Source organism: Perca flavescens, chromosome 23 (genome assembly GCF_004354835.1).
Source record: "Perca flavescens isolate YP-PL-M2 chromosome 23, PFLA_1.0, whole genome shotgun sequence".
Lineage (NCBI taxonomy): Eukaryota > Metazoa > Chordata > Actinopteri > Perciformes > Percidae > Perca > Perca flavescens.
In genome coordinates, this window is record NC_041353.1 from 3,409,673 (window position 1) to 3,432,850 (window position 23,178).

The following is a 23,178-nucleotide window of genomic DNA, read 5'->3' on the forward strand; positions in this document are numbered from 1 at the left end:
CTGGCTAGCTCACTAACTTCTGTCATGCCGCAAGCTAGCGTGATGTCAGCTAACGTTTTGGGTTTGAATCGTTAACGTGTCGGCTCTGTGGATTGAAATGTGAAGGTAGCATCTCAGCTAGCCGCTGCAAAGTTAGTTTGAGAAGCAGACAGTTGAGTTTGTGTGTGTGTGTGTGTGTGTGTGTGTGTGTGTGTGTGTGTGTGTGTGTGTGTGTGTGGGGGGGTGGTAGCATTGAAACTCAGGTAATAACAACATGTAAACAGACCGCAGCCGGCAGACAGGTGTTGTGCTAAAAAGTGATTGCAGCCCCTACCTCGTCACTGAAAGGTTGTTTCTGCTACTTGATTCCAATGAGAGCTGACAGATCATTTCCCACCCAGAACTTTTACCAGTTAAAATACAGTTTATAAAAGGACCAATACAAAACCATAAAATGCACGTGTGTACTTGCCAAAAGGTGATTACAGCCCCTAGCTTCTCACTGAAAGGTCGTTTCTGCCTCAAAATAACTTGATTCAATGATTGAGGCTTATATCTGACAGATAGCCCACCCAGTGGTGTAGTTTAATATCTATCTATCTATCGATCTATCGATCAATCTATCTATCTATAAAGTCAAGCCCGAAATTATTCATACCCCTGGCAAATTCTAACTTAGTTACTTTTTTTAACCAGCAAGTCTTTTGTTTGACCGGAAATTACATAGGCTTCTCCCAAAAGATAATGAGATGATGTACAGAGGCATCATTGTGGGAAAAAAAATATTACTCATCTTTTATTTACATTTGAACAAAAAGTGGCATGTCCAAATTATTCATACCCTTCTCAGTAATCAATAGAAAAGCCTTTATTTGCCATTACAGCAATCAAACGCTTCCTATAATTGCTGATCAGCTTTTCGCATGTCTCCACTGGTATTTTTGCCCATTCATCTTTAGCGATGAGCCATATGGGCCACAATCTACCTTTGAGGGGGGGACATATCATAGTGGCGAGTCTGGGTGTCCTCCCCCAGGGAAGTTTTGAGCATCAGCAACTTCATTTTCTGCATTTGGATACACTTTAATGCACCAATTAATGGTGGAAATCCCTTTATTTAGCCTATGCGACGAAAAAGAACACAGATGACAATTCAAAATATATGAAAAATATGATGGAAAGTATGTAGTTACAGGTCATTGGGCATTTTTAAGTGGGTATGTGGAAATCCTGGAGCTTTCTTAGTGGGTATACTGCGTATACCTGCGTATCACGTGAGCTACACCACTGGCCCACCCAGTACGTTTTACCTGTTTAAAATACCTTTTTTCTTTTTTTTTAAAGGGCCAGTACATCCAGTAACACACTGTTTTCTAAGTACAAGATCCCATGGATGGCTGTTAGTTTTTGGCAGATGATCACTTGTTTGTCAGAGCTGCACATTCATTGAGATAGATGCAGTGGTGCAGGAAGTATTCAGATACTTCAGGAAAAGTACTAATACCACATGGTGAAAATACTCTGTTACAGTAAAAGTCATTCAGTAAAAAGTGTGTAATCAGTGACATGTAGTTAAAGTATAAAAATAATTCTCCTGTGACTGTTAGACTGTCATTAGATTATTATTAGGGGTGGGGGAAAAAATCGATACAGCATAGTATCGCGATATTTCTCGTGGCAATACTGTATCGATACAAAGGCGCCAAGTATCGATCTTTTATTATTTAAATTGCACATCAGAATTTAACTTTTTGGTAGTATAATAATAAAATCAATTGCTTATTCAGTCCACCAGATGGCGCTGTTTGTTTTCTGGTGAGGTCAGCGGGGTGACTGTCAGCGTGCAGGAGGATGTAGATAAAATAAACATGGCAGCGTCAGAGAAAGAAATCAGAAATGCACCATCTGCGTTTAAATCAAGTGTTTGGACTTTTTTTGGATTTTTTAACAAGGAGGGGACAACTGAGATGGACATGAGACATGGGATTTGCAAGGAGTGTCGTATGCAAATAAAATACTCAGGGAATACCACAAACATGAGGGCTCATCTCACGCGCCACCATCCAGAGTTAGCGTTAGCCGAGGACGGTAAAGCTAATGCTAAACCAGCTCCGCCAAAAAACCAACCAACACTGGACACACTTAGCTTGACAAAGCTACCTCCCAATTCAGAGCGAGCTAAGAAAATAACTCAAGCCATCGCCTACTTTATGTGCAAAGACCTGCGCCCCTTACAACGTTGTGGAAAATGAAGGATTTTGTCATTGCTAAAAACACGGAACCAAGGTACGTGACGGACTCCGCTACCGTTTTTTGTACTCATTTTAATTGTAAAAATACCTGTAGTAGCACAGCAGTGCATACCTGTTGGTATTACAGTCTAGTCCACCTTAATTAAAAATGCAAACAGTTCAGTTTGCCAGGTGTATACAACATTTATAACATGTTCATTAAAGTGCTGGTTAGTCAGTCAGCTTGACAGTCACATTTTACAGCAATAAAATTCATGTGAGATGAACAAACAGATGTTGACAAAGTTTTCCTTTGGGGACATAATAATGAAGTTGGAAAAAAGGTAATAAATTGCAATATATTGCAGAATATCGCAATATGTTTAAAATCGCAATAATATCGTATCGTGACCTAAGTATCGTGATAATATCGTATCGTGGTACCTCTGGTGATTCCCACCCCTAATTATTATATAGCTCATGCATACATGTAAAAGCAGGAGTTTACTGTTGGAGTTAATTGAGCTGGAACTCCATCCATCCATCTTCGTCCGCTTATCCGGTGTCGGGTCGCGGGGGGAGCAGCTCCAGCAGGGGACCCCAAACTTCCCTTTCCCGAGCAACATTAACCAGCTCCGACTGGGGATCCCGAGATGTTCCCAGGCCAGGTTGGAGATATAATCCCTCCACCTAGTCCTGGGTCTTCCCCGAGGCCTCCTCCCAGCTGGACGTGCCTGGAACACCTCCCTAGGGAGGCGCCCAGGGGGCATCCTTACCAGATGCCCGAACCACCTCAACTGGCTCCTTTCGACGCAAAGGAGCAGCGGCTCTACTCCGAGCTCCTCACGGATGACTGAGCTTCTCACCCTATCTCTAAGGGAGACGCCAGCCACCCTCCTGAGGAAACCCATTTCGCCGCTTGTACCCTGGATCTCGTTCTTTCGGTCATGACCCAGCCTTCATGACCATAGGTGAGGGTAGGAACGAAAACTGACCGGTAGATCGAGAGCTTTGCCTTCTGGCTCAGCTCTCTTTTCGTCCACAACGGTGCGATAGATTGAATGCAATACCGCACCCGCTGCGCCCGATTCTCCGACCAATCTCCCGCTCCATTGTCCCCTCACTCGCGAACAAAACCCCAAGGTACTTGAACTCCTTCACTTGGGGTAAGGACTCATTCCCTACCTGGAGAAGGCATTCCATCGGTTTCCTGCTGAGAACCATGGCCTCCGATTTAGAGGTGCTGATCCTCATCCCAACCGCTTCACACTCGGTTGCGAACCGATCCAGTGAGTGCTGAAGGTCGCAGGCTGATGATGCCATCAGGACCACATCATCTGCAAAGAGCAGCGATGAGATCCCCAGCCCACCAAACTGCAACCCCTCCCACCCCGACCACGCCTCGATATCCTGTCCATAAATATTACAAACAGGATTGGTGACAAAGCGCAGCCCTGGCGGAGGCCAACCCTCACCTGAAACGAGTCCGACTTACTACCGAGAACCGGACACAGCTCTCACTTTGGTCATACAGAGATTGGATGGCCCTGAGTAGAGACCCCTCACCCCATACTCCCGCAGCACCTCCCACAGTATCTCCCGGGGACCCGGTCATACGCCTTCTCCAAATCCACAAAACACATGTAGACCGGTTGGGCATACTCCCAGGCTCCCTCCAGGATCCTTGCGAGTGAAGAGCTGGTCCGTTGTTCCACGACCAGGGACGGAATCCGCATTGTTCCTCCTCAACCCGAGGTTCGACTATCGGCCGAACCCTCCTTTCCAGCACCTTGGAGTAGACTTTACCAGGGAGGCTGAGAAGTGTGATACCCCTATAATTGGCACACACCCTCTGGTCCCCTTTTTAAAAAGAGGAACCACCACCCCAGTCTGCCACTCCTTTGGCACCGTCCCAGACTTCACGCAATGTTGAAGAGGCGTGTCAACCAGGACAGCCCCTCCACACCCAGAGCCTTGAGCATTTCTGGACGGATCTCATCAATCCCGGGGCTTTGCCACTGTGTAGTTGTTTGACTACATCAGTGACTTCCGCCTGGGAAATCGGCGACAATCCCCGTTATCCTCCAGCTCTGCCTCTAACATAGAGGGCGTATTAGTCGGATTCAGGAGTTCCTCAAAGTGCTCCCTCCACCGCCCTATTACCTCCTCAGTGGAGGTCAACAGTGTCCCATCCTTACTGTACACAGCTTGGATGGTTCCCCCTTCCCCTCCTGAGGTGGCGAACAGTTTTCCAGAAACACTTTGGTGCCGACCGAAAGTCCTTCTCCATGTCTTCTCCAAACTTCTCCCACACCCGCTGCTTTGCCTCTTTCACGGCAGAGGCTGCAGCCCTTCGGGCCCGCCGGTACCCTGCAACTGCCTCCGGAGTCCTCCGAGATAACATATCCCGGAAGGACTCCTTCTTCAGTCGGACGGCTTCCCTGACCACTGGTGTCCACCACGGTGTTCGTGGGTTACCGCCCCTTGAGGCACCTAAGATCCTAAGACCACAGCTCCTCGCCGCAGCTTCAGCAATGGAAACTTTGAACATTGTCCACTCGGGTTCAATGCCCCCAGCCTCCACAGGGATGCACGAAAAGCTCCGCCCGGAGGTGTGAGTTGAAAGTCTGTCGGACAGGGGCCTCCTCCAGACGTTTCCCAATTTACCCGCACTACGTTTGGGCTTACCAGGTCTGTCCAGAGTCTTCCCCACCCCCTGACCCAACTCACCACCAGATGGTGATCGGTTGACAGCTCTGCCCCTCTCTTCACCCGAGTGTCCAAAAACATACGGCCTCAGATCAGATGAAACGATTATGAAATCGATCATTGACCTTCGGCCTAGGGTGCTCTGGTACCAGGTACACTTATGAGCATCCCTATGTTCGAACATGGTGTTCGTTATAGACAATCCATGACTAGCACAGAAGTCCAACAACAAACAACCACTCTGGTTTAGATCAGGGAGGCCGTTCCTCCCAATCACGCCTCCAGGTGTCTCCATCATTGCCCACGTGTGCGTTGAAGTCCCCCAGCAGAACAATGGAGTCCCCCACTGGAGCCCCATGCAGGACTCCAGTCAAGGTCTCAAGAAGGCCGAATACTCCGAACTCCTGTTTGGTGCATATGCACAAACAACAGTCAGAGTTTTCCCCCACAACCCGCAGGCGAGGGAGGCGACCCTCTCGTCCACCGGGGTAAACTCCAACACAGCGGCGCTCAGCCGGGGGCTTGTGAGTATCCCCACACCCGCCCGGCGCCTCACACCCTGGGCAACTCCGGAGAAGAAAAGAGTCCAACCCCTATCCAGGAGTATGGTTCCAGAACCCGAGACTGTGCGAGAGGTAAGCCCCACCAGATCTAACCGGTAGCGCTCCACCTCCCGCACCAGTTCCGGCTCCTTCCCCCACAGAGAGGTGACGTTCCACGTCCCCAGAGCCAGCGTCTGCCGCCCGGGTCTGGTCCGTCGAGGCCCCTGACCTTCACTGCCACCCATGTGGCATCGCACCCGACCCCAACGGTTCCTCCCACAGGTGGTGGGCCCATGGGCTGGAGAGATGGAGCCACGTAGCTTGTTCGGGCTGTGCCCGGCCGGGCTCCGTGGCAAACCCGGCCACCAGGCGCTCGCCCGACGAGCCCGCCGTCTGGGCCTGGCCCCAGCCGGGGCCCCGGGCTTCCTCCGGGCAGGGTCACTCCATCTCTACCTTGCTTCTTCATTGGGGTTTTTGAACCATTCTTTGTCTGGCCCCTCACCTGAGACCACTTTGCCTTGGGAGACCCTACCAGGAGCACAAAGCTCCAGACAACACAGCCCTCAGGTTCACAGAGACACACAAACCTCTCCACCACGATAAGGTGATGGTTCACGGAGAAGAGCTGGAACTCATTTAGAATTATTAACTAATTATTATGATGAAGATCGATATATTGATATATTAAGATGGAGTCTGGAGATCATGGGGTGTACTAATTGTTTACTGTTTACGTCTTACTTTACACACTTCAGGCTGCTGCAGCAAGCTCAGGGGAGAGACTGGCTGACTCTACTGTAGGTGGTAGGACTGCTCGATTATGGTAAAAAATATAATCACGATTATTTCGGTCAATATTGAAATCACGATCATTTAAAACAATTACTCGTTGACTTCTGGAAAGATGTTGCAATTATTGAACTTAAAAAACAGTGAAAAAAGTTACATAAATCAACAGTAAAAAAAACCCACATACAACTGTGAAATTTGCCTTAATACTTTTCCTATTTAAACTTAATTTTTTCAGTTTACTTGCAAAACGTAATGAGCTAAATAATTGTTTTTCTCGATTATTCTGTTTTTGTGATCATTGGGAGCCGAAATCATAATCCTGATTACATTTCGATTAATTGCACAGCCCGTGTAGGTGGTACAGCCTGAGCCTGAAAATTGCCTTCTGCATTTTTCTTTGCTTTTCCCTCCATTGTACCGAACCGTGATGTCTGAACCGAACCGTGACTTCTGTGTACCCTTACACCCCTACCTCCTTGCCCCCCACGATGACGAATACCTGCGCTGCGCTTTGCTCTCGGCGCCCTACCTAGCGGTGCGCAGAGAGCTAATCGCTTATCACGTGTAGGCGGCTTTAGGTGCGCATATTTGGCGCAGGGGTTTCAGGGTCTTTCCTCAAGAAAATGCGATGTTTATCAATTTTAAAAACAAATGCAATTCAACATAATTTTGGACTGATATTATCACCATACCTCTGTCTACAACTTTGGAAAAGTTAGAGCAGGTAATACATGAATAACAACTCAAAAAGCTTAAAGACACAACTTGCTAAAAAAGTCCCAACTACAGTCATTAGGTCTGAGAAAAGTCTAAGTTTGACTTAGTTTGATGCTTTTTCAAAGTTTTTTTTTCCCCACATTTCACATTCATTCAGCTCAGGTGCTGACAGAAATGGCTCGGTTTGCTGCATTATACCGAACTCGTACCGAACCGTGACGTCTGTGTACCGTTCCACCCCTACCGTAAAGCTGAGCATAGCGCGGACAGGCTGAAAGACGTTTTGGTTGCTGGTTTTTGACTCTTTCTGTAAACTGTTTACAACATCGCTGCAGCCAGGACGTAAGATACTCACAGGGGAGCTGAAAGGAGACGTTGATTAATCGCTTTAATCAAGTGACAGAAACGGTTTTGATAATCGTGTTTATTAACGGTTATTCAGCTGTTGCTCAGCGGGACAAAATAAGTAAAAAAAAAAAAGGACATGCAAAGGAAATGCAGAAAAACCCTCAAGGGGCTTAAAGGAACACGCCGACTTATTGGGAATTTAGCTTATTCACCGTAACCCCCAGAGTTAGACAAATCGATACAGACCCTTCTCATCTCAGTGTGTGCTGTAATGCTGTCTGACAGCTCCAGTAGCATCAGGCCAGCACAGATCCTGCAGGTGACTGGTTCCAGTAATCCTACTGCTCCCAATAAGTGACAAAATAACGCCAACATGTTCCTATTTACGTGTTGTGATTTATAGAGTCACAGCGTGTACAAAAAGCAACGTAACATGAGACACAGCCGTCTTCTAACTGTAAACAAACCGGGAACTATATTCTCAGGCGGAAGAATATAGTACTTGGGCGGAGTGATGTGCTCGCAGCAAGCCTGTCTGAGAATATAGTTCCCGGTTTGTTTACTGTTAGAAGATGTCTGTGTCTCATGTTACGTTGTTTTTTGTACACGCTGTGACTCTACAAATCACAACATGGAAATAGGAACATGTTGGAGTTATTTTGTCACAATTGGGAGCAGTAGGCTAGTTGGAACCAGTTACCTGCAGGATCTGTGCTAGGCTAAGCTAATGCTGGAACCATCAGACAGCCTTACAGCACGCACTGAGATGAGAAGGGTATGTATGGACTTATCTAATTCTGGGGGTTACGGTGAATAAGCTAAATTCCCAATAAGTCGGCGTGTTCCTTTAACATCTTGGGTTCCCTAAAATAATTCAACGAAAGGTAGAAAAACGCACATTACATGTCATTTAGCTGACGTTTCTATCCAAAGCGACTTACAACTGCTATATATCAGAGGCCGCACACCTCGGGAGCAGCTAGGGGTTAAGTGCCTTGCTCAGGGACACATTGGTTGATGTATCGTAGTGGGAATTGAACCCGGGTCTCCCACACCAAAGGCATGTGGCATACCCAATGAGCCATCACCACGTAATCTTAAAGGATTTTTTGTCTCTTTCTGTTGTCAGGCTGGTCATATGTACACAACTAAATAACATCTATTAGGCTACGTTCAGACAGCAGGCACAAGTGGCCCAAATCAGATTTTTTTTTTGGGGTCAAGTGACCAGGTCAGACTTCTTCAGATGTACCGGTAGTGTGAACACTCAAATCTTGCCCAGATCTGATTTTATTTTATTATTTTTTATTTTTTTTCCTTTCAAATCAGATTTAGATCACTTCCATATGTGGAAGACCCATTTTTTTTTTCAATGCAGTCGCAGTGTGAACAACCGAGGAGGATTTGATTCCAACTTTTACCTCAATCTACATCGACATTTGTCCCAATTGTGCTCCAGCAGGAGTTAGCCCTAGACACAGACAGTAACATTAAAAACTTGACTAGGCTACACAATGGAGAACAGTGATGCGTCTCTGTGAAGCAGAGTCCCACCACTCCTGCAGAGACGAACTCTGCATCCGCACAGACCTCCTGGAGTGAATTTGCAGCCATAACCCCGCAAAAGGCCAAAATAGACCATTTTGTCTCTCTCTTTCTCTTCATTCTTCTCCTCCTCAGCTCCCATTACACAAACATTTTGAAATAACAGCGAAAATGCTGACTTCCTCCATAACCTCCCCTAACTTTAGTGCAACAGCGTCATTGTCATTGTTTTTGGGTCTTTTGCGAATGCAGGTCAGTTTGACACCGCAAACAGTTCCCACTGGAATCTGATATAGGCCACGTTTTTAAAAGGGGATATGAACAGCCAAACAACAACAACAAAAAATCAGATCTGAGCAAAAAATCCGAATTAAGCATTAAGACTTGCAGTGTGAACGTAGCCTTTTTGTAAAGAGGACTTTCTACAAACTCAAGGCATCAAGAGCTTTCAGACATCCCTGACATCTGACTAGTGAAAGACCGATTTTATCGGCCGGCTGATATATCGATGATATATGCGATTTTATGGCTGCAGTGTTCGCCGATAGTGTTTTTTCCCGGCATTATTTACAGACGGGCGTTCACACAGGCACCTCTGTGTTGCTGGAGACGCTGCACCTGTCCATATATGCACACTGCACACATTATTTGGGTAATATGAATGTAAGATGATTGCAGAAGTGACACTGATCTGTGTTTTTGTTTATTATTTTTAAAGAAATGGCAGAGCAGATTCCCAAAACAAATCCAGTGGGGCAGGTTTTACATTTTTATGATGTAAATTGAGGGAGCAAAAGCAGTATCTGCCTCAAATATCGGCTCAAGAAAATCGGCAGCCCGTATCGGTCCTCGGCTAAGGCTGATGGGGAAAAAAAATCGGCATCGGCACTAAAAAATCCATTTCGGTCGATCCCTACATCTGACCCAAGCTTTGTGGCAGCAGATAACAAACCTTTTTAAATATATATATTTTTTAACACACAACATACAGAACAAACTAATACAATCAAACAGGAACCAAAAACCTCTCCCACCCCCACCCCCCCAAACCAAAACACCAGACAAACAGAGATCTTGCCTAGTCGCTCTCCTCTAGTTCTTGTGATGCTGAGGTCATTAGGTCTGATACCTGTGCTGCTGTGCTTTCCCATAGGCTGATAGTAGATGATTTGTCTTTGTTAATCCTTGCTGTAGAGAACTCAAGCATAACCATGTCCAGAAAATACACCAACCACTGTTTTATACAAAGTGTTTTGAGGGGGGCAGCAGCGTTGAACTATCATTTTCTTGGTTGTTGTTGAGCCGGCTAGCCAAACTTTCCTCTGTCTCCCAAGCAGGTGTAATTTCATAAAACAAACTTTTGAGCAACTGATGGATTCATCATGTATGTATCCTGATGTCTTTGTGCAGATTTTTCAAAATCTTTTGAAAATCTGCCTTAGAATCAGTATTTTGTTTATTTTTTTTTTACCAATGATTCAGCTACATATTTTCTGTTTCTACGATACCGCCAAAACGGAGCGAATGCAGAAAATCACATTTTATCGTCTTCTTTACACATGAAATAAATGTCAGACTGACATTCTCCTTAGAAAACAATTAGTTCTTAGAAATGTCTCATGATATATTGTCTCTAGAAGTGTACTGTATTATGCAACTCTTGGTTTTGTTAAAGAAGGAAAAGAGAGGCCAATACTCACAACTCAATACTTCTAGAATCGCAGTACAAATCAAATCGGTGCCCATGTAAACGTGAAAGAATCGTATATCGGGACAAAAGCATATTTTCCCAGCCCTGGTTGACATTAGAAATAACCTCCTTCGATACGGTGTAGAGGTTTTCCGATACCGGTACCAGTATCGGTATCGGCTCAGATACTGCCTAAAACGCTGGTATCGGTATCGGGAAGTACTGGAGTTAATGCACCGATCCGATACCACGTAATAAAGCCCTAAAGAAAATCTACATTAAAGTAGTTTATTTATGTTCTTTTTCCGTTATAACTGACTCTAGTTCTACGGCATTCATTGTTTGTGTTTGTTCATGTTTCACAAAGAGTTTAACCTGAACCAGACCGACAACAGAGATAGAAATCATATCACATCCATACAGGGGTAGCAGTATACCGCTGTTAAAAGATAATAAAATATATGACACACTGGTATCGGATCGGTAATCGGTATCAGCCGATACGCAAGTTCAGGTATCTGAATCGGTATCGGGAAGCAAAAAAGTGCTATCGGGCCATCTCTAATACGACGACTGATGCACCGAATCCAGCATTTGGCTTCGTATTCAGCCGAATATTGGGCTTTATGACGAGGTTCGGTTTCTGCTGAGCCTTAGAATTTTTTTCCCAACCGAACCCTACGCTGGTCGCCATAATTACGCTGCCGTTGATTACAGGAAGGTGTTTACGTAGGTGGAGCGTGTGAGAAAGTGGACATGGATGTGGTGAGCAGAAAAAGTTGTTGTTTGGCAGAACTTTCAGTCAAAAGAAGACCATTCAAGTCCAGCTACATGTTCAATCTGCTCAATGCTGATTGGTCTGGTGGTGGCGAGGACCCTAAACTATACACAACATGGCCGCTGTTATAGGGGTGGGAATCACCAGAGGCCTCACGATACGATATCATCCCGATACATATGTCACGATACGATATAATTGCGATTTTAAACATATTGCAATATTCTGCGATGTATTGCAATGTATTACCATTTTTCCAACTTCAGATTTTTCCCAATTTCATCTGTTTTATCTAAAAAGATCCTTTTCTCTGTTTGTTCATCTCACTTCAATTGTATTGCTGCAAAATGGACAAACTGACCAACACATATATCATAAAAGATCGATACTTGGCCTCTGTGTATCGATACAGTATTACCACGAAAAAATATCGTGATACTATGCTGTATCGATTTTTTTTTTCCCCCACCCCTACGCTGTTACAACATCTGGTCTGAAACATCTGGAAGAATACGAGTTGTTCATCAAGGAATCTCCAGACAGAATTCAGCAACTTCAGGTACAGCAAAGGAAGGACAGTCCCTGCTAAAAACTAACATAATACATAAAAATACACTGCTGTGGATGTTGTTTACTTCATGAATGTGTTTACTGCGTTAATGAACTTTACGATGAGAGGAGGATTTGGTATTCGGAAGAATCTTAACCAGTGGATTCGGTGTTCGGCCGAACCCCAAAAATCTGGATTCGGTGCATCCCTAGTTTCTTGTGTGTCTTTCTAATATTTAAACGAGTATTAAAAACACAGCTTACAGACTGTCGACTCAGACGTTTCAGTCCCTTTTTTTTTTTTTTTTAAACCCAGATAATATTGGGAGCACAGCAGGCTCTTCTTCTAAGCTTCTCGAGGACGATCGCAGCCAAAGTCGGCAGCACAACTCATCAGTGTCATCGCTTCTGACAGCAGCACTCTCGCTACACGATAACCGTGAAATTGTGACACGGCGTTGTTGAGACTTGTCAGCGTTCGCTCCTGTCGCTGCCGCTGACCCCCGTAGAAGAAAAGAGTAATTTCCGTCCTGATCGCAGTGCTTTAGTACCACAGACACTCGGCAGGAGAGATAATTACACTTTCCTTTTAGGTGCTGTGTCTCTGCTGACTTCACAGCATATTTCCAGCTGTCAAACCTCTAAATTGCTTTTTCTAATTTGAATGGGTGCAAGAAGGAAAATCCAAATATTGGATTGGACACGGCCCCGGCAGATTTAACCTTGTATTAACATACTCGGCTCTGGAGCAAAATATTTGATCAGGGTATTTTTTTTTTTATAAAGATGTTAATATCATCATCCTGAAAGTTTTTTTTTTTTTTTTTTTTTTTTTAAACTGCTTGTGTGACTACAGTGGGGATGCGGGGGTTACAACCCCCAAATATCTAATAATAATAATTTTCTTCACATAATTAAAGACATTGACCCCATGTCCATATTTCTTTTAAATTAAACTACCGGTACACAGGAAACAACTTGATGTCAGTACATTTAGAGTTTCTGTTTTTGCTTCTCGTTTCCCTCCCCTGTGTCCTCTGATATCAGCTGACAGTAGATTGTCTGTCTGTCTGTCTGTCTGTCTGTCTATCTGTCTGTCTGAAGAAACGACAACGATCCCGAAGCAAAAGCTCTCCGTCATCGCCTGTGACTCCCACAATCCTACGCTGTGTGTGTGCTGCAGGTGGATCCGGTTAAAATATATCGGTATTATGTCGACATCGATATACTAGGGGTTGGGGGGGAAATAATCGATACAGCATAGTATCGCAATATTTTCCGTGGCAATACCGTATCGATACACAGACGCCAAGTATCGATCTTTTATTATATGTGTGTTGGTCAGTTTGCCTGCTTGACAATCTGATTTTGCAGCAATAACATTGAAGTGAGATGAACAAACAGAGAATTGCATCTTTTTAGATAAAACAGATGTCGTCACAGTTTTCTTTTGGGGACAAAATTTGAAATTTGAAGTTGGAAAAAAGGTAATAAATTGCAATATATCGCAGAATATTGCAGTATCTTTAAAATCGCAACAATATCGTATCGTGACACAAGTTATCGTGATGATATGGTATCGTGAGGCCTCTGGGGATTCCCACCCCTACGATATATGAGGCTAGATATCGTGATATGATATGACACACGTGTTGTCTTGTTACAGTCAAGTGTAATGTTCTTTATTTTCTATTTTTTGGGGGGGGTTTTTTCCACCTTTTTTTAATTTTTGACAGGACAGCTAGGTAAGAAAGGGGAGAGAGAGAGGTCAGACATGCAGGAAATCGTCACAGGTCGGAGTCGAACCCTGGACCACCGCGTCGAGGCATAAACCTCTCAGTATATGTGCGCCTGCTCTACCCACTGAAGCAACCCGGCCACGAAGTGATGTCATTTTCTTGACTTACTTACTGTTCTATAATTTGCCGTGGTATCCGCATAATTGGTGATTATTTATCAAAACTCTCATTGTGTAAATATTTGTGAAAGCACCGATAGTCAACCCTTCAATATCGCCACAATATCGACATTGATGTAATTGGTCAAAAAATATCGTGATCTATGCTCACCAGGATATGAAGGAGCAGAATAAGGAGACTAGAGTCTCTCAAAATCTGATGAAAATCTTTTAAACTGACCTTTGTTGATCTGAAATGAAGACAGATTCAGCAACTGCACGGCCTATTTCTCTCTTCAAATGTTTTCAGAAACTTACCTCAATTCCCCTTTGTTGTATCATCCTTCTGGTTTTTATCTTAGTTTTACTTATCTTCTTTTAAAATGTGTGCATGCCGGTCTTTCATAAGTATCTATCTCTGCTAAAACCACTATATTATTATTATTATTATTATTATTATTATTATTATTATTATTATTGTATTGTTATTTTTTATTCTTTTTTATTTTATTTTATTTATTTATTTTTTTGTGTGCGTGTCAGTTCTCTTGTTTTCTGGACTAGTTGCTTTATAATGTGGGATTTATATATTTTATGAAGATGTGCTAACTCTCCTTAGTGTAGAGTATATCCTTTTTTTTTCTTATTTTTATTTTATTTTTTATTTATTTATTTTTTAATACTGTAGGGGGAGGGGTGTGACGATTATATTGTATTGTAACAGTTCAAAACCCAATAAAGAAAGTATTGAAAAAAAATTTGAGAAACCCAACAACACAGAGTAGCGCCGCCTGCTGCTATGGAGACGTATTACGTTTCTCGAGTCGGTGTCGCCTCAAGGTGTCCCGGGGCAGTTTTTTGGACCTCAGAGACCCGACTAATCATCTCGACTGGCTTTTCTGGCGCCGGCCGGCCGTCTGGTTGGTGTGTAACCACTTTAAGACCCAAACCGTTGACTAATGGACTCAGACGGGGCAGCCCTAATAGTTTTATTGAAAAACGTTGTCCTTCATCTGGTAGATGCTCCACTGGTGTCAGGAAATGTTGGTGTGACTCCGCAGCAGGTTAGGGTTTGAAGTTTCTGTTGAATAGTTTGAATGAACTGGTTATTAATTTGTTTTTGTTTTTATTCTCTCTCTCCAGGTTTATGGCCACTAACGACCTGATGACGGAGCTGCAAAAAGACTCAATCAAACTGGACGATGACAGCGAGAGGAAGGTCAGTTTGTGTTCTGGTTGGGACTAGTTTACCGAGGTCTGGTCTGTTTTTAATAAACAGTTATGTATGTGTATATTTGTTTCCTTTTTAATTTTTTTTAAATTTATTTTTATATATTTTATTTTCTCTGTTAAATCTTTTTTATATATTTTTTTTTTATTGTGTTTTTAAAAAAACAGTTATGTACTATGTGTATATTTGTTTCCTTTTTAAATTTTTTTTAAATTTATTTTTATATATTTTATTTTCTCTGTTAAATTTTTTTTATATATTTTTTTTTTTTTTATTTTTTTATTTTTTTATTTTTAATGTTTTTTCTGTTATTGTTTTTATTAATTTATTTTACATTTTTTCTCTCCCATTCTTTAACTTTTTGGGGTAAGGACAGTCGTGCGCTACCTGAAGTCATTTTAGTGTGGATGGTGGTTTATTTCCTTCCTGTTCTGATATTTTTGTGAACACAGAGAGCACTTGTATGTTGGTTATGATCTATTTCGATAAAAATCAATAAAATCTATTTATAAAAAAACAAAAAACAGTCCAACCCAGGTGTTGATCGGTTGGCTTGCTGTGTTGATCGACAGGTGGTGAGGATGATTCTCAAACTGTTGGAAGACAAGAACGGAGAAGTTCAGAATCTGGCCGTCAAATGGTAAAAGAAGCACGTTTTTACTTCACCGTGTTTATTTTAATGTCTGCTTCCACTAGGGCTGGGTTTAAATAATGCTTCTCCAATTCAAGTTGGTCCTCGTTAGAGCGATCTGCTATCAATTAATAAAAAAATGGATGTATAAGATGTATGACGGACTGTAGTCTACAGATACTGTGTCGACGACTGCTGTAGTTTCTCAATGATTGTCACGTTAAGTAAAAAGTTTATTTTTTTAAGATTATTTTTGTCGGCATTTCTACCTTTTTAATGATAGAACAGCTCAGACATGAAAGGGGAGGGAGAGGGGGAAGACATGCAGGAAACCGTCACAGGTTGGACTCGAACCCTGGACCTTCTGCATTGAGAAATTAACCTTAATATATGTGTGCCTGCTCTACCAAATGAGCTAACCGGCCACAAGTAAAAAGTCCTTTTAAATAAACCGTTTTGCCATCAATTCGTAATATAAACATTAATCAGGTGCATTATAAAAAAATATCTGAGAGTTGCTTCTTTCTGTATTTTTTTTTAAGATTATTTTATATCATTTTTAGACCTTTATTTGAATAGGACAGCTTAGACTTGAGAGGGGAGAGAGGGAGGAATGAGATGCAGCATTGCATGCATTGAGGAGTAAACCTCTATACATGGGCGCCTGCTCTACCAGGTGAGCTAAGCAGGCGCCCATGGGTTGCTTCTTGCACAATTTACAGCAGAAGCTCTGTGAGAATCTCTTTTTGTCCAAGCTAAAAAACATTTTTTAGATTAGATTCAACTTTATTGTCATTGTGCAGTATACAAAGACAACGAAATGCAGTTTGTGTCCAACCAGAAGTGCAAAAAAGTGCAGAAGACAGGACGAGAAATCGAGTGTAGTGTAGACCGAGTGCAGAAGGTGTTTTAGGCGCACCCTTGAGGTCACCCAGTAAGAGCGTTGGCCCCATGTTGGCTGAGTCCTGCGGTGGCCAGGGTTCGAATCCGATCTGCTGCTCTTAGCTGCGTGTTATCCCGCCCCCATCTCTCTCCCCCTTTCATGTTAATCCACTTTCAAATAAAGGGACAAGCCCCCCAAAATAAAATCTTTTTTCGTTTTTAGAGTAATATAAATGTGTGCAGTGTATTAGCAGTTACCTTATCAGAGTAGAATAAATATGGCTATGTAATATGAACAATGTATGAACGACATGTACAGATATGGGCAATAGTAAGAATGTGTGTTGTAACTTAAATTTCCCTAACCTAATTGATATCGAATCAGAAATGTAATCGAATCGGACCCTTCAGGATATGATTGGCGATACCCAGCCCTAGTTTCCAGCTCACTGTGTGTCTTTTTAACCGTGGGTGCGTTTGTTTACCTCAGCCTGGGGCCCCTGGTGAGCAAGGTAAAGGAGTACCAGGTGGAGACGATCGTGGACACCCTGTGCACCAACATGCTGTCGGACAAAGAACAGCTCCGAGACATTTCCTCCATCGGACTCAAAACTGTGATTGGAGAGTTACCGCCCGCCTCCAGCGGTACGAATACAACCGATACTTCTGTTACTTAAAAATAATAGATGGATAGATAGATAGATAGATAGATAGATAGATAGATAGATAGATAGATATAGAACCAATCTTGATTATCTGCTGGATTCTGCTTTTGTGTGAAGATATGTCGGTAATCTATCCATCTATCTATCTCTCTATTAACACACAATGAGGCATATTTTCTGTTGTGATTGAAGTGTATTTTTTTTTGAGGAACTATAGGGCGCTTAACATCTACAAAAGGTCTACAAAATGAATTTTACAAGAAATTCTTCATAGGGAAACCAAAACTAGAGCCTGACTGGTGTATATATATCGATGGCCAACAATCATCCATGTTGTGATTGTTGGCGTTGCTTAGTCTGTCCACCAGAGGGCGCTCTACAACCTCCCTGTTGGCAACACACGATTTATTATTTGTTGATGTTGTGTTGTTGTTCAAAGGACTTTCATAACTTAAGTTTGTATTTTTATACATTGTATTAATCAGAACTGCACTGTGATTAGCTTAGACCAACCGGGGGGATAATTTAAAAGGCAACCGCGACTACATTGTGCGTCTGCCCCATTTCTGATACCGTGGCGGGAGAAATGTTGCTATGGCGGGCTGCCACTACAAAATCACCACAGAGGAAACGCTGACTACGTTTACAAGCTGTCAATTTTCGAGTTATGGTTGAGTTAAGGTCACTATTCGGGTTTCTGAAACATTCGGAATAACCCGTTATACATGTGTGAGCAGAGAGAGTTACTCCTGTATACATGGAATATGATAACCCGTTATATATATTATTATTATAATTATTATTATAACTGTTTTCTGGCGCATACAAGTAGTTCCTCTACTCAAAAGACCAAGATTCCTTGCGAATAGAACATGCGCAGAACACAAATCAATGTTCCTTTTGATGGGGATATGCCGATACCCGTTTACATGACCAAAATTTCGGGTTAGAAAAGGGGTAGCCCAGGGATCATTTTTGGGTTTTTATGAGCATATTTGTGTTTTTGCCGGTGTTTACATGGCCGTGCGCGACCGGTTATTGCTAATATTCCGGTTTTGAACGCGTTATTGGCTGCACGTAAACGTAGTCGGTGTATTCTGGCAATGTGTCTAGGTTTTTGTTGATTTGAAATGCGTCTCTCAGGCTCTGCCCTCGCTGCCAGCGTTTGTAAGAAGATAACTGGGCGTCTGACGAGCGCCATCGCCAAACAGGAAGACGTCTCTGTCCAGCTGGAGGCGCTCGACATCATGGCTGACATGCTCTGCAGGTACACTTCCTGTCTGTCTGTCTGTCTCTCGCATCAACCACTACAGAACTGGTTAGGATGTTTGGTTGGTTTAGCTCTACCTATGAGGGACGTGTCAGTGTCACGTTTTCGTGATTATTGTGGCCAAAAATATCGGTTAATGGCGTTTTCACCATCTATTCTGAAAAACTACTTTTGGGGCTAAAAATATAGGAAAAAACTACAGGGGCCTGGTTCTTTGGTCCCTCTGTTTGAGTTGTAGAAAGGTGCTAATTTGTGGTTAATCAAATTAATGACAAACTAATGAAGGTAGGGACACTGTGTTGTGTCAGGGTGCTCTCCCTCTCTCCCTCTCCCTCTGTCTCTCTCTCTCTCTCTCTCTCTCTCTCTCTCTCTCTCTCTCTCTCTCTCCTCTGTCTCTCTCTCCCTCTCTCTCTCTCTCCCTCTCTCTCTCTCTCTCTCTCTCTCTCTCTCTCTCTCTCTCTCTCCTGTTTGATTTGAGCCATGAATTACTACAATTTTGCAAGTGAAGAAGGTCTGTTTTTTCAAAAAACTGTTGAAGTATCAGACTATGAAAGTACGTAATTAGAAAGAGAAAACTCGCCCCAAACAGATCTTGCTCGTTCTTTCTCTTCCCGGGTGATAAAAAGACGCTGGATAAGGGCGCCCAGGTAGCTCAGTTGGTGGAGCGTGCGCCCATATATAGAGGTTTACTCCTTGACTCAGCTCTCTCTCTCCCCTTTCATCATCTTCTGCTGTCCTGTCAAATAAAGGCCTAAAAATGCCAGAAAAAAAAAGCCGCTGGATAAAACACATCATGTGTTGTGGAACAGAACTAAGCTAGCTAACAATTAAGGTGACATTTATTATTATTATTATTATTATTATTATTATTATTATTATTGTGCGAGACTAGAGATGCAGTTCAGAGAGCGCTTTGATACCTATCTAAGTGTAGGGCTGGGTACCGAATTCGGTGATTTTTAGGCACCGACCAAATTGCCTCTAAAGTATTGAGTATCGAAAAATGCCTCGTCATTCAATACCCAATTTCTATTTTTTTGGGGCTTTTCCGCCTTTAATTATCTGATAATGATTAAATGAGAAAGGAGAGAGAGGGGGAAGACATGCAGGAAATATCCATCGGTTGGACTCGAACCCTGGACCTCTGCATCGAGGCATAAATGTGCGCCTGCTCTACCCACTGATCCAACCCGGCCACAAGTAGGGCTGTGTTTGATTGAAGAAATTCTCAGTCGACTAACACTCATTCAATTGTATCGACTAATCGATTAGTTGATTTAATCGACAGATCTGTAAATCTGAGTTCTCCGAAAAAAAGAGTCATGCAAAAGGATGCATATATTGAATAAGATGACGCTTATTTTTCATATTTAAACACAACATTTCAGAAAACGTGTAATACCACAAATAACTGCCTTAATGAAAGTAATCAAAGTAGGTTTCATGGTGATATCTATTAAGGTAAAATGTCAACCCTTAATTCTTGTGTTTACCAGAGATATGCTCGTACGTTTCTTGGAAATAAGTCATTCAGCATGAAAAAAAACATAAAACATGACTAATGGACAAAAGAAATCTAAGTTGACTTAGACCAAAACAACCGATTAGTCGACTAATCGACTAAGAGGAAGAGGCCCTAGCCACAATACCCAATTTCAGTACCTAAGGAGTAAATCTCAGCACCGTCAGTGAGCCAATAAGCACGCAGCATGCTTCTACCAAGATCTGATAATGTCTGTGATTGGCTGTCTAACGTCACACGTCGTAGAGACACACAGGAAAACCCCACGTTACGGAGACGGACCTCACGTAGTGAGAGCTGAAAAATAAATAGAGATTTGTGCCGTAACGTGATGTGGTCGTTTCTTTCTGTTTTATAAAATTAGTATCAAAGTCACGGTATCGGTATCAGTTTTGAATATTTTTGAGCGATACCTAACCTTAACTAAGTGGTACTCCGACAAGCTTTCTTCACTTGCTAAACTATCTTTTAAACTGACGAACATCGTGTGTGTAATTTACGGCTCAATTCAAACAGGATGAAACCTATTTTTGTCACTCCCCGTTCACTACCGTACGTATTTTTTCCAAAATAAGGTCCCACGGTGGTCCACCGGGAAGGGGAGGGACTTCACCTCTCTATAGCAGCACAACTCTACTAAGGATCATTTTGTGTGGAATAAGTTGGACCACAATTAACTGTGTGTGTGTCTCTCTCTCGCTCTCGCTCTCGCTCTCTCTCTCTCTCTCTCTGCAGACAAGGAGGCCTGCTGGTGAATTTCCATCCCTCCATCCTGAGCTGTCTGCTCCCTCAGCTCACCTCCCCCAGACTGGCTGTCAGAAAGGTACGTCCAACCTCTACGTTACTGTGCTTACCAACACCACTTTAGGACCCAGTATGCAAATCAGTTGTATTTCTAGTGTCAAATTATAACCGAAGTTATCTCAGGACACTTTACAGATGGAGTAGGTCTAGAACACACTCCAATAATTTACAAAGAGCCAACAGTTCCCTCCAAGAGCAAGCATTTGGTGCTAAAGTGGCGAGGAAAAACTTCCTTTTTTTTCCAGGCAGAAACCTCGGACAGACCCAGACTCTTGGTGGGTGGGCGGCCATCTGTTGCTGCCAGTTGGGACACCGAGACACTGAGACAGATATGAGTCATAATAGGGATAGACCGATTTCAACCCTGGCCGATTATCTGGCTGTTTTTTTTTTTTTGCCGTTTGCAGATTATCTGTATTGGCTCCTGAACAGCTCTGTGTCTGTCGCTCTGCTTCACTCACCACTGAGTCTGAATTAATTCTATTCAATTCAATTTTATTTATAGTATCAAATCATAACATAGGTTATCTCGAGACACTTTACAGATAGAGTAGGTCTAGACCACACTCTATAATTTACAAAGCCCCAACAATTCAAACAATTACAGTAATTCCCTCAAGAGCAAGCAGTGCGACAGTGGCGAGGAAAAACTCCCTCTTGGGAAGAAACCTCGGACAGACCCAGGCTCTTGGTAGGCGGTGTCTGACGGGCCGGTTGGGGGTGTGATGAACAGTGGCGATAGTAGTCACATTAATAATGCAACAGTGACTGGATGTAGCGGGAAGCTGCAGGGTTCAGCAGGAAGCAGCATGACATTGCAGGGCACCGCTGAGCTCAGCAGGGAGTGCAGCAGGACCACGGCGACAGCTGGAACCAGGATCTTGGTGCCAACGTTCTCCAAGGAAATACGCTGGGGGAAAAAACATAAGGACTCCGGGGAGTAAACTCCCCAGAAGCTAGGATTAGTAACAAGCATTTCTGGGACGGGATACACACAAATAGTAATAGAAAAGGAGAGGAGAGAGCAGCTCAGTGTGTCGAAGGAAGTCCCCCGGCAGTCTACAACTATAACAGCGTAACTATAACCGCGTAACTAAGAGAGGCAGGTCATAAGGAGAGGTAACTTTTTCGGGCTTAGAACTCTCCCCCTGCCGGATCGGGCTTGGCTGGCCTGCCTCCCTCTACTTTATGTATTATTAATCTAACAATTATGAAGAGAAGCAGGTGGGCCAGATAGGTGAACACTGCAACTCCTCACTCCCTAACTATAAGCTTTATCAAATAGAAGAGTTTTAAGTTCATTCTTGAAAGCGATTACAGTTTCTGCCCGCCGAACCCAGATCGGGAGCTGGTTCCATAGGAGAGGAGCCTGATAACTGAAGGCTCTGGCTCCCATTCTACTTTTAGAGACTCTAGGTACCACCAGTAACTCTGCATTTTGGGAGCGCAGTGCTCTAGTGGGACAATAGGGTATTAGGAGCTCTTCTAGATATGATGGTGCTAGACCATTTAGAGCTTTGTAGGTCAGGAGAAGGATTTTAAACTCAATCCTGGATTCAACAGGAAGCCAGTGCAGAGAAGCTAAAACAGGAGAAATAAGATCTCTTTTCTTAGTTCTTGTGAGAACACGCGCTGCAGCATTCTGGATCAGCTGGAGAGTCTTAAGGGACTTATTTGAGCAACCTGACAGTAGGGAGTTACAATAGTCCAGCCTGGACGTAACTAATGCATGGACTAGTTTTTCAGCGTCGTTTTGAGACAGGATATTCCTAATTTTGGCACTATTACGAAGATGAAAAAAGGCTGTTCTTGAGGTTTGTTTTAGATTGGCATTAAAGGATATATCCTGATCAAAAATAACTCCTAAATTTCTGACAGTAGTGCTGGAGGCCAGGGCAATACCATCCAGAGTAGCTATGTCTTTAGATAATGAGGTTCTGAGGTGTTTAGGTCCCAGTACAATAACTTCAGTTTTGTTAGGGTTTAACATCAGAAAATTATAGGTCATCCAGGATTTTATATCTTTAATGCACGCTTGAAATTTAGCTAGCTGACTGGTTTCGTCTGGTTTGATTGACAAGTATAATTGGGTGTCATCCGCATAACAGTGAAAGCTAATTGAGTGTTTCCTAATAATATTGCCTAGAGGAAGCATATATAAGGAGAATAGAATTGGTCCAAGCACTGAGCCTTGAGGAACCCCATGGCTAACTTTAGCGTACTTGGAGGATTTATCATTAACATTAACAAATTGAGATCGATCAGAGAAATAAGACGTAAACCAGCTTAGAGCAATTCCTTTAATGCCAACTAAGTGTTCCAATCTCTGTAACAGGATAGTATGGTCAATAGTGTCAAATGCAGCACTAAGATCTAGTAAAACAAGTATAGAGACA

At 43.0% G+C, this 23,178-nt stretch overlaps 1 protein-coding gene across 1 annotated transcript in view; it reads left to right on the plus strand.

Moving 5' to 3' along the window:
* Window positions 1-23,178, plus strand: part of cand1 (cullin-associated and neddylation-dissociated 1) — a 68,187-nt gene that overhangs the window by 669 nt on the left and 44,340 nt on the right. The window contains exons 2-6 of the mRNA XM_028570613.1: window positions 14,921-14,996; window positions 15,581-15,648; window positions 17,012-17,166; window positions 18,330-18,453; window positions 20,714-20,801. Of these exons, the coding sequence (XP_028426414.1) occupies window positions 14,921-14,996; window positions 15,581-15,648; window positions 17,012-17,166; window positions 18,330-18,453; window positions 20,714-20,801 (511 nt within the window). The remainder of the gene's footprint in view (window positions 1-14,920; window positions 14,997-15,580; window positions 15,649-17,011; window positions 17,167-18,329; window positions 18,454-20,713; window positions 20,802-23,178) is intronic.